This window comes from Macrobrachium rosenbergii, chromosome 39 (genome assembly GCF_040412425.1).
Source record: "Macrobrachium rosenbergii isolate ZJJX-2024 chromosome 39, ASM4041242v1, whole genome shotgun sequence".
Classification (NCBI taxonomy): Eukaryota; Metazoa; Arthropoda; class Malacostraca; order Decapoda; family Palaemonidae; genus Macrobrachium; species Macrobrachium rosenbergii.
Window position 1 is genome coordinate 17,764,833 of NC_089779.1, and position 17,500 is coordinate 17,782,332.

Genomic DNA, 17,500 nt, shown 5'->3' on the forward strand with positions numbered 1-17,500 from the left:
ATAAATTAAGACATTCATTTCAAATTTTGAATGTAGCATTAAAAAAATAAAATAAGACACATTAATTTTAACCTTTGAATATAAAAATAACAAATAAAATAAGACATGTTCATTTTAACCTTTGAATATAACAATAACAAATTTTTTAATCTTTTAATATAATAATAACAGCAACTAGTGAACAAGTCAGCACTTGCCTTTCTGAACCAGTGACCTTTAATGTTGCGACGCCAGAAGGACAAAGTAATCAATATGTCCGTATTTTAAATTGTTTCTGTCTCTGCCTAAGGTATAGGAGCGTCGTTTGCCAAAATGTATAGTTAAATATGGAGTATATATTTTTTTTATTATGGCAGTTTTAAAATCGCTTAATGAGACACTAGAATTATAAGAGGGAGGATAATAATCGATACTGCCTTGCTTTATATTAAATTATTATTGATATATATATATATATATATATATATATATATATATATATATATATATTTAATATACATTTACATACGTACGAATTCGCGTGAATGAATGAACTTCACCATGATGACGTATAATTAAAAACAAACTTTAAATTGTGCCTTGTCCTCAGCTCTCGAACACGTTGCAACTTACCTGCGTTGAATCTAGCAACCTCACTTAAAGTGCTTGTAACCACTTTGAAGTGAACAGACCAATAAGTGTTCCACGTCATAGCCGTGTCAGCCAATAGCGAGCCTCAGATCTGACCTTCGAACATAATAACATCACTCTCCGCAGGCCATTACCAAGGACGCTAACGGCTTCATTGGGATGGTTTAACTCTGTGACGATCTTTCGCAGAGTTTTAATTTAGCGCATATGACATAACTCTCCGCAGGCCATTACCAAAGACGCTAACGGCTTGCGTCGCTGGGAGGATATTTCGCGGAGTTTTAACTTAGGGCACACGTTCTGCGACGATTATAGACCGGTTTTTAAAACCTCGCGTGTCCTGTCGTGAGGTACGGTTTAACTCCGTGGTACTTTTTGTCGTTAGTGGGAGCGTTTATAAGAGTGTTATGGAATGCAAGTGTGAGTTTTGCCTCTGTGTATGGTTTTTTTTTTAAGTTGCGTGTTTTGCTTGGCTAAATTCCCTAAATCAGTCAGACCACTCTACTTTATTTTATAGCTTTTCGTGAGTTATATAGCAGGTGCATGAATGTTAGTTGCTTTTGATTTTTATTATACGTCTTCGTTTTTATATCGTTTTAATGAGATTTGACTTACGTTGTAGATAACGACATTTAATGGCCGTTATTGTATCTACTGTACTTCCATTAACGATGTTTTTATTCAGAGGATTGAAAGTTCAATCAGCTGAACACGCAGATAGATTCCTTGAACAATATTAAATGGGGGAAAGGCCTAATGAAGGGTTGTGAATCCCTTGGGAGAGAACTATCCCAGGTAATGCTCCAGATATACTCGTATATTGAATCATCACTCTAAAAAAGCGTAAAGAAATATTTTCGAGATTCTAAAGAAATAAGTCTGTAATAGCCACCAAGACCTAGAAATGGAAGTAATTTCCCAGAAATAATCGATATATGAGAGCAATTTCCCAGAAATCTTTCAGAAGTGGGTCGACAAATCTTTAAAAATTGTACGAAAGTGAGTCAGTAATTTCTCAGCAATCTTTCTGAGTCCATAAATTCCCAGTCATTTCTCAGAAGTAAATCTATAATTTCTCAGAGATTCTTCAGAGATTAGTCACTCGTCATTTCTCAGGAAGTCTTTAGGAGTGAGTGAGTGACTCAGAAATTCTCTAGAGATGAGTCAGCAATTTTCCACAAGTCTTCAGAAATATTTCACGATGCTTAAGAATTTTATTTTGAATGCATAAGTAACGTTTCCAGAATTTTCCATAAAGAATTTCCAGAATCCTCCATAAAAGATTTCCAGAATATTCCATAAAGGATTTCCGGAATATTCCATAAAGGAGCCTGCTCTGTTTCGAGTAAGATCCAGAAACTTTCCAGAAATACACCTGACACGCGCCTGGATTGCCATGAGCTTCCCAGAAATACTCGTGGAATGTTCCAGAAATAAACGCGGCCATGAAAACAAATATCAGCCTTGACAAAAAAGGTCATAGTTAGCTAGACACTCAAAGGTGCCGACATACTGTGGGTATTTCTCATTGGTGTGTTAGGAATAGAGCGCTTTCTCCTGAGAGAGAGAGAGAGAGAGAGAGAGAGAACGGAGGAATGAGAGAGGGAGAGTGAGAAAGGAGGAATGAGAGAGAGAGAGACAAACGAGGAAGGGGAGAGAGAGGAGAAGAATGAGAGAGAGAGAGAGAGGAGGAATGAGAGAGAGAGAGAGAGAGAAAAGAAGGAATGAAAGAGAGAGAGAGAGAGAGAGGAGAAGGAATGAGAGACAGAGAGTAAGAGAGGCAAAGGAGGAGAGAGTGAGAGAGAGAGAGAGGGCGGGCAAAGGAGGAGAGAGAGAGAGAGAGGGGCAAAGGAGGAGAGAGAGAGAGAGAGAGGGGCAAAGGAGGAGAGAGAGAGAGAGAGATTAGCTAAGTCTTACGTGTAGCTATTTCTCATTGGCCTGTTGGAAATAGAACACGTTTTTCTGATAGAGAAAGAGAGAGAGAGAGAGAAGAATTAGAGAGGAGAGAGATAGGGAGACAGAGAAAGGAGAAATGAGAGATAGAGAGAGAGAGAGAGAGGAGGAGGAGGAGGAGGAATGAAAGAGAGAGAGAGAGAGAGAGAACAGAGGAATGAGAGAGGGAGAGCGAGAAGGAATGAGAGAGAGGGAGAGTGAGAAAGGAGGAATGAGAGAGAGAGACAAACGAGGAAGGAGGGAGAGAGGAGAAGAATGAGAGAGAGAGAAAGAGAGAGAGGGGCAAAGAAGGAATGAAAAAGAAAGAAAGAGAGAGAGAGAGAGATTAGCCAAGCCTTGCGTGTTGCAGAGTTATCTGCAGATCAAAGTATATTGCTATGTACACTGAAGGCAGGTTCGTTAGGCGAAATATAGACCCTTCTAGTAGTTCAGTAGATGAAAGACATCAATTGCCATTTTTATTGTTTACTATATTTTTTTTTTTTTTTTTTGCAGTTGGTTTAGTTTGGATTCTGGAATGCCGTTTCGAGTAGTAGAATGACTGCAGTACAGTTTGAGTATATTTTACTGTAACTCACGACGCTCTGTATAGTATACCCTGAATTTTTATCATCTGGGAAGTTCTTTGTATAGAAACAGGTTGCTGGTGAGGAAAGGAAAATCTGTTGGAAAAACAAATAAATGGGAATAAGACAAGAATAGGGGTGAACTTTTTTATTATGAATCATAAAGCATCAAGGCATTAATTTATTAGTTGAAGATAGGAAAACAATACCTTATGTTCGCAGTACATTGAAAAAAACTCAAATATCAACCGGGAATAAAAAAAGTATGATAATTATTTTTTTTAAATCATGATTTGCTCAAAGCTACAACAAAACATTAAGTTATCAGATCACAGTTCATCCGACGGGACAGTTGAAGACGAAATGCTTTGAAAAAAAAAAAAAAAGCAAAGGCAAATTCGTTAAAATTTCACGAAGCTGAGCGCCATTCTTCAGACTAGACAATGCAAAATGCAAAAATGGCAATTCGGCGCTCAACCTGAAAAGGCCACGTTCACTTTCGTTTTGCTGTCTTGTTTCGACTGTCGATCCTTATTCCGCTGTTGTTTCTCCGCTGTTTCCTGTTGTTTTCATTAATGGTGGTCTGATTTTACCTCTGGCGTTAAATTTTACTTATTGTTTTCCGTTACAAAACGCCGATATCGATGTTTTTGTCGATGTTTTTGTCAACAGTGTTTTCGCTACTTTGGCATTTAGCCGCTATTTTTAGCGGGTTTGTAGGCTGTTGCGTCATCGGTTCAAAGAGAGATCGATCAGGCAGCCAGGTGGTATAGTAATGGTAGTACGAGCAATAGTGGCATTTTTATTTTTATTTTCTTGATCTCAGTGTCACCGGGGACTTTCTACCCTCGTTCGAGGACTTGCGCGTATGGGCGTTGGATTCCGTTGAAGTTGACCTTGTCTGATTTACGCCTAGGGGCTCTCTCTCTCTCTCTCTCTCTCTCTCTCTCTCTCTCTCTCTCTCTCTTTGTCATTCCTCCATTCTCAGAACCTCTTTCATTCCTTCTCTCTCTCTCTCTCTCTCTCTCTCTCTCTCTCTCTCTCTCTCTCTCTCTCTTTTCGTTCCTCCTTTCACTCTCTGTCATGCCTTCTCTCTCTCTTTCTCTCTCTCTCTCCACCTGTGATCGTTTAATCCACTTAAAATCTGGTTTGGTCCGGCTTACAAATTGAGGTTTCTCAGTCCGGTTTGAACCGGTTTCTCCTTATGGTTTTTTTCCCCCATCTGCCGTTTTATTTTTGTATTTGTATTAATGTATTGTAATCGTCAGTTTTCTTTCTTGTCTCTCCAGAGTGAACCCCCGCCCCCCTTCTGACCCTTCACCTCTCATGACCTTGATCTAGTGTCACTTATCTTCCTCTTTATCTTTAAGGCTCTTTATCCATCTCTTCTTGTGGTGGCCGTAAGGGGGTAGTGTCGTCAGTGCACCTCACGCGCGGTGCACTGTAGGCAATACTTCAAGGTTCTTTGCAGCGTCCCTTCCTTAGGACTCTAACCGAAACCCCTTTCATTCCTTTTACTGTACCCCCAGCCATATTCTTTCTTCCATCTTCAACAAGTGTTTCATAGTGAGAATGCAAAAGCTTTTCCTCCTGTTACACCTTTCACACCTTTTATTCTCAATTTTCCTGTCTGCGCTGAATGACCTCACAGGTCCCAGAGCTTCCCTAAAGTCCATATTCTATTCTACTCTGTTCTTCGAGCGGTGTAGGAAGTTAAAAGAAGTTTTATGGAGTTGAAAAGATAGCTCAGTCTATTTCAAGACGTGTTCAGTCATGTAGGAAGAATGGGTTACGATGCACAAAGGCGTATAAACATGGCCGGACCTTCCTTCCACCAAGTAGCCTTAGGTGGCACTTCTGTGGAGTGGCGCAGTTTCGTCACCTAGACGCCGGGACGAGTACTTTGTTTGCGTTGGCTGGAAGGCAATAATTGAGCTGTAGAGAGAGAGAGAGAGAGAGAGAGAGAGAGAGAGAGAGAGAGAGAGAGAGAGAGAGAGAGAGTCCAGTACCTTCCACCCAGCTGACGCTTGCATAAATCAACTCGATGGTAAAAAAGTTGTATTTCATTTGAGTTTCGATTCGTTTGTTGCTTGGAAGCAATATTCCTTTATTGTTAGAGTGCTACTTGAGGACATTTGTGTACTTTTTTTTAAGTGAGAGGTTGAGTTCCAGGGGGAGTTTTAACTCCCGGTTCTCGTCGCGTTTTTGGAGGGGATGCAGTTGCTAGCCTCATGCACTTCGCTACCCTGATTTGGGTCATTCGCTGTTTCCCAACTGTGAGGGGTATAATTACTAACTGTCTAGCTATCTCTGTCTATGTATTTTATATGTATTGTATATACATATATACAGTATATATATATGTGTGCATATATAATATATACATATATGTAATACATATGTATATTCATATATATATATATATATATATATATATATATATATATATATATATATATATATCATACATATATATATGTATGTATGTATAATATATATTGCCATTTGAAGGAGCATTTCCGTAACATAGTGGCACCATATCTGTTTCTTTGTATTATTTATTTGTTAATGATTCATGTATTTATTTATTTTTTTTTTTTTTATCACATACCCAAAAAATGGCGTGTGCGTTCTTGTATTTTTGACTTCAAGTTAGATATATTCATATACTTTTTTTTTTATTGCTTCAAGATTTTAATTGTTAACTCCACAGATTTTAGTTTTCTGTAAAAGAAAACTATTGTGCCGGCTTTGTCTGTCCGTCCGCACTTTTTTCTCTCCGCACTTTTTCTCTCCGCCCTCAGATCTTAAAACCTACTGAGGCTAGAGGGCTGCAAATTGGTATGTTGATCATCCACCCTCCAATTATCAAACGTACCAAATTGCAGCCCTCTAGCCTCAGTAGTTTTTATTTCATGTAAGGTTAAAGTTAGCCATAGTCGTGCTTCTGGCAACGATGTAGGCCAGGCCACCACAGGGCGGTGGTTAAAGTTTCATGGGCCGCGCTCATACAGCATTATACAGAGACCACCGAAAGATAGATCTATTTTCGGTGGCCTTGATTAAACGATGTACTGAAAACTCGATTGCGCCGAAGAAACTTCGGAGCATTTTTTACTTGTTTTTATTGTTTTTTGTTAAATTTCATGTATTTTTATATGATTTCTTTTTTGTGTCAGCAACACTCAAACTCATCTTTCCTTTCATCATGCTTTTTATATTTTTAATCCGTGTAGATTTAAGTTGAGAGTTGCATGGCTAAAGAGACGCCAAATAACTCGCAATCACTCAGTCAACGGGGCTGAAAGCATTCATGTAACTAGGCTGCTTTGGCACGCAGTCAAACATTTATTGTGTGGATGTTAAGTTTTAGAAATACACCCATCTGTGAAATTTTGTTAGAAACTTCGACATTTGCAATTAAGCCAATCATAGTGTTTTTGAAAAATTGTAATTTGATTGAAAAAAATATATAAAAAAAACAATAAATATAAGTCAAAGCAAATCTTTCGGCCCAGCCCTGTGAGAACTGATAATCAGCTCAGTGGTCTGGTAAAACTATTTTAATAATAATAATAATAATAATAATAATAATAATAATAATAATAATAATAATCTCACAGAGTATTGCATATGAATAGGACTCGTCTTATGATTAATAATGATAATAATAATAATAATAATAATAATAATAATAATAATAATAATAATATTCTCCCAAAGTATTGCATATGAATAGGGTTCATCTTCTGAATAATAATAATAATAATAATAATAATAATAATAATAATAATAATAATAATAATAATAATAACAACAACAACATGCACACACGTGTGCTTGGACAGGAATTTTCCATCCTCTGTGAGATCCGGCTAGGTAAATTTGACGTGCAAATTCCAGAATTGATTTTCAGGGATTATCGCTACGTCACTGTCGCCAGTGATTGCCAAAAATAGCGGAGTTCAGTGGAAGTTTTGGTAAGCTAGAAGTTTCCTTCTTGACAATGATTTTGGAAGTGTTTTTATAGTATGTTATTATTATTATTCAGGATATGAATCCTATTAATATGTAATGTTTTGGGAGATGTGTTAATAATAATAATAATAATAATAATATATTATTATTATTATTATTATTATTATTATTATTATTATTATTATTGAAAAGGTGAAATCTATTCGTATGCAATATTTGGGAGATTATTATTATTATTATTATTATTATTATTATTATTATTATTATTATTGTTATTATTATTATTATTATTATTATTATTATTATTATTATTATTATTATTCAGAAGATGAATATGAGGAGAATTTGAATGTATGCAAGTCATTTCTTTGTATTCTCAAGGTCTTTCATTTAAACATAGTACCTATTATCCTTTAGGAATCAAGTTTCAAACACTTAGAACTCTCTCTCTCTCTCTCTCTCTCTCTCTCTCTCTCTCTCTCTCTCTCTCTCTCTCTCTCTCTCTCAAGCACTTCATTATTTGCCCCCTCTCTCATCATTGCATGTTTCACACCTGGACAATCCACAGTCATCTGTATCATTCCCACGCAGCCCTTCGAGGGTCCCATAATTTCATGAATGATTCACGTTCATTACGGCTTCAGCGGGGGGGGGGTCTCCATTCCCCTCTCTCCTAGACCCCACAACCCACCCTCCCCACCTCCCCTTTCCCCCCAGGGCTAAGCAGATCTTTTCAGGGTCAGGTCAACACGGCAATGCGATTTTATCTGAACCGACAACACTCTTTGTGTTTGGTACCTTAATGCTTTTCTCCTTGCGTTTTAATACATTTTTTTTATCTATTTATTAGTTTATTAATTTCTTTTATTTTAATAAGGGATATCTCTACTTTCCGTGCTTCTCTTACATCTTCTTAATGAACACCATGTTCTTTGGAAGCTTGAATTTCAAGTTTATTATTATTATTATTATTATTATTATTATTATTATTATTATGAAGCACTTATCAAAAAAAGGAAAAAAATTAATAAATAGATAAAAAGTATTAAAATGCAAGGAGAATAATATTAGGGTAGCAATGCATTGCATCTTCCCTTGAACTTCTGAAGAAGTTCCAATTGCACAACATCCTCTTCAAGGAGGCTGTTCTGGATAGAAATTAATAGGCAGGCGTATGCAAATCGTCCATTAGACTCTATTGGAGTTTCCAAGGTATCAGTGGCACAGACGAGCAAAGAAAAGCAGACACAAGCACACACAGACACATACAGACTCCTGAAGATATTCAGAAGCTATTAAGTGGATGCCAGTCATTCCTTTGTGACCCGAACTGTCAAGGTTTAATTCTTTCCAGTTTTCGCTCGTTTAAAATGACTGACGATTTGCAAATTGGAGGAAGGTAATTGTTCCATTTAAGCTCAAGGTGATTATTTCTCTCTCTCTCTCTCTCTCTCTCTCTCTCTCTCTCTCTCTCTCTCTCTCTCTCTCTCTCTCTCTCTCTAATGAACTGCGTTTCCTTTTACTTATGGATGTGTTTCTTCATATGTATGAGCGCCCTGTGATTAAAATACCGAGTTGAGTTTATTTTGAAAGTAATTTGAGCATTTAAAAACAAAATAACTTACTGAGAGAGAGAGAGAGAGAGAGAGGGGCGGGGTTGATTTATCAAAATTAATGAGAATGCATACGTCAGCATAATAATACAGGGAGAGAGAGTGAGAGAGAGAGAGATTAAAATTAATGAGAATACATGCGTTAGTATTATAATTCAGAGAGAGAGAGAGATTAAAAGTAATGAGGATATATACATCAGTATTATATTTCAGAGAGAGAGAGAGAGAGAGAGAGAGAGAGATTACAAGTAATGAGGATATAATTATACATCAGTATTGTAATGCAGAGAGAGAGAGATTAAAATTAATAAGAATACATACATCAGTATTATAATTCAGAGAGAGAGAGAGAGAATATGTAGTCAGAATGCAGCAAAGGATATCGAGGCAAAGAATTCGAATAAATATCTAGCAAAGTCTTTTCGTGAGTCCCAACAACAAAGCAATTCTTCTCACGGTAGTGACTGATGGCGTTTGTCCACGCTATGTCTAGCTTCGTTAGAAAGCGCCGAGTTAACATTATTATTATTATGATTATGATTATTATTATTATTATTATTATTATTATTCTTATTATTATTATTATTATTCAGAAGATGACCCCTAGTCATATGGAACAAGCCTACCACAGGGGCCATTATAGAGTTGAAATTCAAGCTTCCAACGATATTATTATTATTATTATTATTATTATTATTATTATTATTATTATTATTATTATTATTATTATTATTATTCAGGAGATGACCCTTAGTCATATGGAACAAGCCCACCACAGGGGCCATTATAAACTTGAAATTCATTCAAAATAAGTAACAGAAGGTAAAAGGAAATACAGAAATAAGAGATCTCACTTATTAAAAAAGAAAATTTAATTAATAAATAGATAAAAACTTATTAAAATGCAAGGAGAATCGTAATAGGGTAGTAATGCGTTGCATCTTCGCTCGAACTTTCTGAAGTTCCAATTGCACGATATTCTCGGGGAGACTATTCCACAGTCCAACAGCGTGAGGAATAAAAGACCTCTGGAACTGAGAAGAGACATATTTGTTTGGGGGGGAAAGTGAAATTTATCCATGTGGCAGAGATAGGGACATCAAAGGGTGTTCTGCCTACGTAGAGGAAGAAGCCTGCTTTGTCATAGTCTAGAATCTTTTTGGCTGTCATGTCGCGTTAAACTGATAAATGGTGTCGTGCAAGGAAGGCTCTTGGTTAACACCATCCGTGGTAAACAGCCCAGCTGTCCGAGGGTCTCTCTCTCTCTCTCTCTCTCTCTCTCTCTCTCTCTCTCTCTCTCTCTCTCTCAAAAGATTCGATTTGGGTCTCACTGTACAACTTATAACTTTAATTTCTCTGCATAGGTATTGGTTTTTCATATGTACATTTCGTTAATATTAAATCTCTCTCTCTCTCTCTCTCTCTCTCTCTCTCTCTCTCTCTCTCTTCTCTCTCTCTCTCTCTCTCTCTCTCTCTCTCACACACACGCATTGTCGTGGTCTCATTCCTGCGCCGATTTGGGTAATATGTAATAAGTTGAAAAAATCGATGCTTCGTGTTGCGTAATTTTCCAAACGAACAAAGCCTCCTAAATTGTATAAGTGCATTTGTACATATATTTTTTTAAACTAGGAGTGACTTATTTCTTAATTTTAAAAAAAGGTGGAGGTTGGTTGAGAGCTAAAGAATATTGCTCCGCTACGCATCGATGACGTCACTTGTTGCCAGATACGTCAGTCAATTTTCCCGTGAGAATTTGGGCCCTATCAGCAACATAATTCTGGATGTGTCATCTTCCCCAAGTATACATTGCTTGTATCCCACAAACAAAATAGAACCAATATTTTTGTCCTGTTAAAAGCCACATTACTGTTTTTTTTTAAGTATTCATTGCCAGTATTTTACTTGCACTTTTATTTTTATTTATTAATTTGCTAATTTTTCTTTTTCTAATAACTTATCTCGTCTTTCTGTATTTCCAATTACCTTCTGTTACTTCTGTCGAATGAACACCATAATATTCTTTGGAAGCTTGAATTTCAAGTCAGTGGCCCCCTGTGGTGGTGGGCTTGTTCCATATGAGTAGGGTTCCTCCTCTGGATAATAATAATAATAATAATAATAATAATAATAATAATAATAATAATAATAATAATAATAATAATAATAATAATAATATAATAGTAATATTCTTTGGAAGCTTGAATTTCAAGTCAGTGGCCCCTGTGGTGGACTTGTTTCATATGAATAGGGTTTATCTTGTGAATAATAATAATAATAATAATAATAATAATAATAATAATAATAATAATAATAATAATAATATTCTTTGGAAGCTTGAATTTCAAGTCAGTGGCCCCTGTGGTGGACTTGTTCCATATGAATAGGGTTCATCTTATGAATAATAATAATAATAATAATAACAATAATAATAATAATAATAAATAATAATAATAAAGAAGCGTAGATTTTGTTACAAGTCTAATTACACGTATCATTTCCGATGATCCATTCCCAGTATTCCTTGAGAAGAAAGTTGCACCTTTTAGGACCCAAATTACAATATGGTCCACCCCCTCCCCCCTAAGGATCTGTTGTCAATATCCCATAAGAGAAACTTTGGTGTCTGACAACAGTCTAATGCATTCTTCACGTCTCGCATGTTGGCAGATGACGTCGTACACCGTGCGTGTCAATACCGTTGCCAATAACGAGGACTTTTTTTTTTGACCTTTTGGGTGACGTACCAGATAAGCTGTCAATTATTGATTGATGGCTTTCAGGTTTTTATTGCGTTGTCAGCTTGTAAGTACACGAGTGGGTGCTTGATCGTGTGTTTGTATGTATGTGTGTATTGTTTTATGTAAGATTGCTTGCTTGCATAAATGAATATATAATAAAATTGATCCTATGCACAGTCACACACACACACACACACACACACACACACACACACACACATATATATATATATATATATATATATATATATATATATATATATATATATATATATATATATATATATATATATATATATATATATATATATATATATATATATATATATATATGTATGTTAGTGTGAGTGGTGCATGTGTGTACGAGTATATTTGTATGAAGGCATTGCAATACGTTTTTTTTTTTTTTCTAAATGCTTCCCTTCCAATTCATTCCTCGCAAATTCCTGCTTATCGAAGCCAAACATATATAAATACAATCGCTTAGTACTTCCTAATTACTGAAAATGTCATTTTTTATTTTTATTAACTTATTTTGTTTCTCAATGTTTCTTTGTCCCTCTCTTGAGTGTACTGTTATTTCTCTCTCTCTCTCTCTCTCTCTCTCTCTCTCTCTCTCTCTCTCTCTCTCTCTCTCTCTCTCTCGCTTCTGCTTCTTCGTGTTGAAGGAAAATATGGACCCAGATTAGAGTTAGGAAGGTAATATCACAGTACCCATAAAGAGGACCCATAAAATCAGCAAGTGGGTCATTATACCCACCCCCACCCCTACCCCCCACACCCCGTTAAACAGACGCAGTGCCCAAAGTCCCATACAGATATGAGACAGGTATCATTATTCACGTCATCAGCATGGCCACATGCAACGGAAGCTGATTGGTCAGTCTTCAGGCTTTCTTGAATTGTATTCATCGTGTGTAAATGCATATTTTTTTTATTTATCTTTTTTCATCGAATTATAACTTTATTTTTGCTTTGGTCTAATTTGTTAAGTTTGTACGTAATATTATCTTTACACATACATATTTATATATATATATATATATATATATATATATATATATATATATATATATATATATATATATATATATACATATCATCAACTTATACTTAACAGGAAGCTGTGAGGATTTACCCACATTCTGAACAAAATCAAATTATTTTTATGTGTCGCAGAGGAAGGCAAAATATGAAATCGTAACCACTTTGATATAATAAAAATATAAGTCTAAATGATTTCTCATTACATAAAAATTTAAAATGATAGTTGGGCAAAAAGCTTAATGTATTTGCTTAAAATTGATGGACTTTCAAATCGTATAAAAATATGGAACGTGGTAAAAACTTAGTTATCCAATATAATAATAATAATAATAATAATAATAATAATAATAATAATTCACTTTAGGGACATTTCTTTTCAAATCATATTCCAATCTAAATTTTAGTTTTTTTTTTTTAAGTTTTTTCCCTATGAGGTTTAAATTAAGTTGTGCACGCATAGCGCAGCCTTGGAAACACACGCACACACATATATACCTACATACACATGCATACACACACATGCATTATCCGAAAGCGAAACAGATCGGCTACAATAATCCTGTGAAAATCAGCCATGCAAATATAGCCTTCAGGGCAAAGATATGATTTCCTACCAGTCGATGAAGACACTCTCCAATTATGCCAGCCTTGAAGGAGGGACCAGTTTTGCTAAAATCATTGACCGTGGTTTTACACGTGTGACTAACTCTCTCTCTCTCTCTCTCTCTCTCTCTCTCTCTCTCTCTCTCTCTCTCTCTCTCTCTCTCTCTCTCTCTCTCAGAAGATCCGGTTTGGGTCTCAATGAATAACTTGCAACATTAAAATCTCTATAGGTAATGGTTTTGTCAAGTGTATGTTTTAACAAAATTAATTTCTCTCTCTCTCTCTCTCTCTCTCTCTCTCTCTCTCTCTCTCTCTCTCTCTCTCTCTCTCTCTCTCTCTCTCCTTATAGGCAATTTTTTCGTGTGTTTATTTTAACAATATTAATTGTTTTCTCTTTCTCTTTATAGGTAATGTTTTTTCATATAAGTATTTTAATAATATTAATTCTCTCTCTCTCTCTCTCTCTCTCTCTCTCTCTCTCTCTCTCTCTCTCTCTCTCTCTCTCTATAGGTAATGGTTTTTTCATATGCATATTTTAACAATATTAAATATTTTTTCTCTCTCTCTTCCTTCCAGGGGCAGTGGAAACCCGATGTACGACCGGCGTGTCGTGAGGGGATCGAACTATGCCAAACGGATGAGCGATGTAAGACTAACACCTGATTGTTCGTTTTTATTCTTCATTTCTGTCTTTTAGAGTAGGCACAGGTTCAGTCCTTCAGTCTTTTGGGGAGTAGTCTGAGCTTAGCTTCAAGTCTCCGGGAGACTTAGCTTCAAGTCTGAGAGGGACACTGAGTTTCAAGTCTGAGAGATTCTTAGCTTCAAGTCTGAGAGATTCTTAGCTTCAAGTCTGAGAGGGAGACTGAGTTTCAAGTCTGAGAGATTCTTAGCTTCAAGTATGAGAGATTCTTAGCTTCAAGTCTGATAGATTCTTAGCTTAAAGCCTGAGAGATTCTTAGCTTCAGTGTGAGAGATTCTTAGCTTCAAGTCTGAGGGATTCTTAGCTTCCAGTGTGAGAGATTCTTAGCTTCAATTCTTAGAGATTCTTAGCTTTAAGTCTGAGAGATTGGTAGCTTAAAGTCTGAGAGATTCGTAGCTTCAAGTCTGAGAGATTCTTAGCTTCAATTCTGAGAGATTCTTAGCTTCAAGTCTGAGAGATTCTTAGCTTCAATTCTGAGAGAGACTTAGCTTAAAATCTGAGAGATTTTTAGCTTAAAGTCTGAGAGATTCGTAGCTTCAAAGTCTGAGAGATTCTTAGCTTCAAGTGTGAGAGATTCTTAGCTTCAAGTATGAGAGAGACTGAGCTTCAAGTCTGAGAGATTTTTAGCTTAAAGTCTGAGGAATTCTTAACTTCAAGTCTGAGAGGGAGACTGGATTTCAAGTCTGAAAGATTCTTAGCTTCATGTCTAAGAGATTCTTAGCTTCAATTCAGAGATTCTTAGCTTCAATTCAGAGATTCTTAGCTTCAATTCTGAGAAATTCTTAGCTCAAGTCTGAGAGATTCTTAGCTTCAATTCTGAGAGATTCTTAGCTTCAATTCTGAGAGATTCTTAGCTTCAAGTCAGAGATTCTTAGCTTCAAGTCTGAGATTTCCTTAGCTTCAAGTCAGAGATTCTTAGCTTCAGTTCAGAGATTCTTAGCTTCAATTCTGAGAAATTCTTAGCTCAAGTCTGAGAGATTCTTAGCTTCAATTCTGAGAGATTCTTAGCTTCAGCTTCAATTCTGAGAGATTCTTAGCTTCAAGTCTGAGAGATTCATAGCTTCAAGTCATAGAGATTCTTAGCTTCAAATCTGAGAGATTCTTAGCCATGAAAGAGGGAAGATTTTTTATGTTAAGTTCATCTGTTAAGGCAGATTATAGAGTCTACAGCAAAACCCTTGTTGAAGACTTTGGTTGCTCTCTTTATAAAGGTATAGAGAAAGGTCTGTATTGGTTCTCGTGCGGATGGCATCTCTGATACGTATCCTTTGTTTACTCTACCGTCTTTGTAATCAGTAAGTCAGGAAAAAATATAGAAAATTGTCGTTTTCGTAATCTGTAAAAAGTCAGAAAAAACTAGAAAATCATCGTTTTCAATCTGTAAAAGTCAGGGGAAAAAATAAGAAAATTGTCATTTTCATAATCTGTAAAAAAAAATCAGGAAAAAAAATGTGAGAATTGTCGTTTTCATAATCTGTAAAATTCAGAAAAAATAAGAAAATTGTCGTTTTCTTATTCTATAAAAAGTCGGGAAAAAGGAAAGAAAATTGTCATTTACGTTTCCTGTAAAATGTCAGGAAAAAAATCGGAAAATTATCGTTTTCGTTTTCTGTAAAAATCAAGAAAAAATCAGAAAATTCAAAAAAACAAAAGTCCCAAAATGAGAAGCCTTTTGAAGGGGGTCGATCATTATTTCCTTTTTAGATGCATTCCGATTAATCTTGCAAACTGCTTCGACCTAATCTGTACTATTGAATTGTTAATGTGTTTTGTGAATAGACCTCTTCTGCTAATTTATACTGAGAGCAATTGCGACCACGCCCATGCAGTTGTGCAGCCTTTTGTAGTGATAAAAGAATTAATCACAGCTTATGCAAGTACCTTGGGGAACCACATCGATTGGCAGCTCATCCTAAGAAAGAGATATTTAATGGAATCGTTCATTTTTTCACTCCTAAGTTCTTTTACGTTTTATGCAACATATTGTGCAATTAGCCGGACTATGGATGGACTAGAATCCATGAGAATTTATTTTTTTATTAAGGATATATTTTTTATAATGTGGTTTTTTGATTTATAGACTTTTCTGTTTTGAATTAGTTTTAACCGTAAATGTGGCCTTTTTATCTGTTTTTTTAAGATAAGGTTTCAAAAATCCCTGAAAATATAGAATGCCTCGTTTCAAAATGCTTCCGAAAATGTATGAAGAACTACTAGTTCGTTGAGCGAATTCCATTACTATTTTTTCAAAATTTGTTTTTGATTGTTCCTAAATATTTGTGATCAGATCGACAAAAAATTACCAGCTTGTTGAACATATAACTTTATTTTCATAATTTTGAAATTTACAGTTTCCTAACGTTTGAGAAAGTATAGACGAAAATTGTCCATTCCTTTCGTGACCGAAATCTCTGCCTTTTTCGTGTTTTATCAAGATATCTTTGAGGCTAGAAACTTCCACAGGTCTGTTAAATACAGCCAGGTTTAGGCGGGCACGTTTAGCTTGTAAACAGTCATTACGTTTATCTCGGAGTGTAAACTTAGATCCAAGTTCAGAACTTGAACCTCAGAGCTTCTTAAACCACAAGGTTGGTGTAGGCCTGAGTTTAGAACTGAGAGGCTGAGGGTTGGTTTAGGTCTGAGTACAGTACTTAAAGGCTCAGGGCTGGTTTAGGTCTAAGTTCAGAACTGAGAGGCTCAGGGCTGGTTTAGGTCTAAGTACAGAACTAAGAAGCTCAGGGTTGATTTAGGTCTAAGTACAGAACTAAGAGGCTGATGGTTGGTTTAGGTCTAAATTCAGAACTGAGAGGCTCAGGGCTGGCTTAGGTCTGAGTACAGTACTTAGAGGCTTAGGGTTGGTTTAGGTCTGAATTCAGAACTGAGAGGCTGAGGGCTTGTTTAGGTCTAAGTTCAGAACTTAGAGGCTCAGGTCTGGTTTTGGTCTAAGTACAGATCTGAGACCTAACCCCCCCTGAGCCTCTAAGTCTAAATTCAGAACTGAGAGGCTGAGGGTCGGTTTAGCTCTAAATTCAGAACTAAGAAGCTCAGGGCTGGTTTAGGTCTAAGTACAGAACTAAGAGGCTCAGTTTTGGCTTAGGTCTAAGTTCAGAGCATGAACACAGACACTCAGACTGGAGGATAATGTTAGAAGATAGTTCTTGTCTTGGAACCATCTGCAAAAGACTTTAGTCTGTAAGTTATCCTTTACTTTAGCCTATACTAGAGACCCCACTGTTCTTTGCTGCATGAACTGCGCTGTATAGCCAACAATCTTAGCGATACTTTTACTGTAGGTTCCTCTTCTTAGCCTAGCGTAGGTCTTTGTAGCCTTAAAGCTTAAAATAGGCCTATAATTCTCTCTTTTTCTTTTTAAACATAAAGACAAAGCATGGTTACCAGTAACCTTATCATTTTGTAGAATAGTTCTAGTTAATTATTCTGTCCACTGAAAGGACTGGACGGGATCCTCTTTCTGTAAATAAGAGTAAATATTTCCTACTCTTTGCTTCTGTATGTGAATAAAGTAGTCCAGAGCTTCTGATACTTCCATATACATATATTTTATTTAAATTTATGTTTTTAAGCAATGTTCTCTATAAAATAATGGTGCACATTGATATAGAAATCTCAGGCATGTCGACTGTAGCTACTGTGTGATTAATTCTCTCT

At 36.0% G+C, this 17,500-nt stretch overlaps 1 protein-coding gene across 1 annotated transcript in view; it reads left to right on the plus strand.

Moving 5' to 3' along the window:
- The window catches only part of LOC136825616 (retinitis pigmentosa 1-like 1 protein), a 106,030-nt gene that overhangs the window by 44,051 nt on the left and 44,479 nt on the right, over window positions 1–17,500 (plus strand). The window contains exon 2 of the mRNA XM_067082203.1: window positions 13,708–13,777. Coding sequence (XP_066938304.1) covers window positions 13,708–13,777 — 70 coding nt within the window. The remainder of the gene's footprint in view (window positions 1–13,707; window positions 13,778–17,500) is intronic.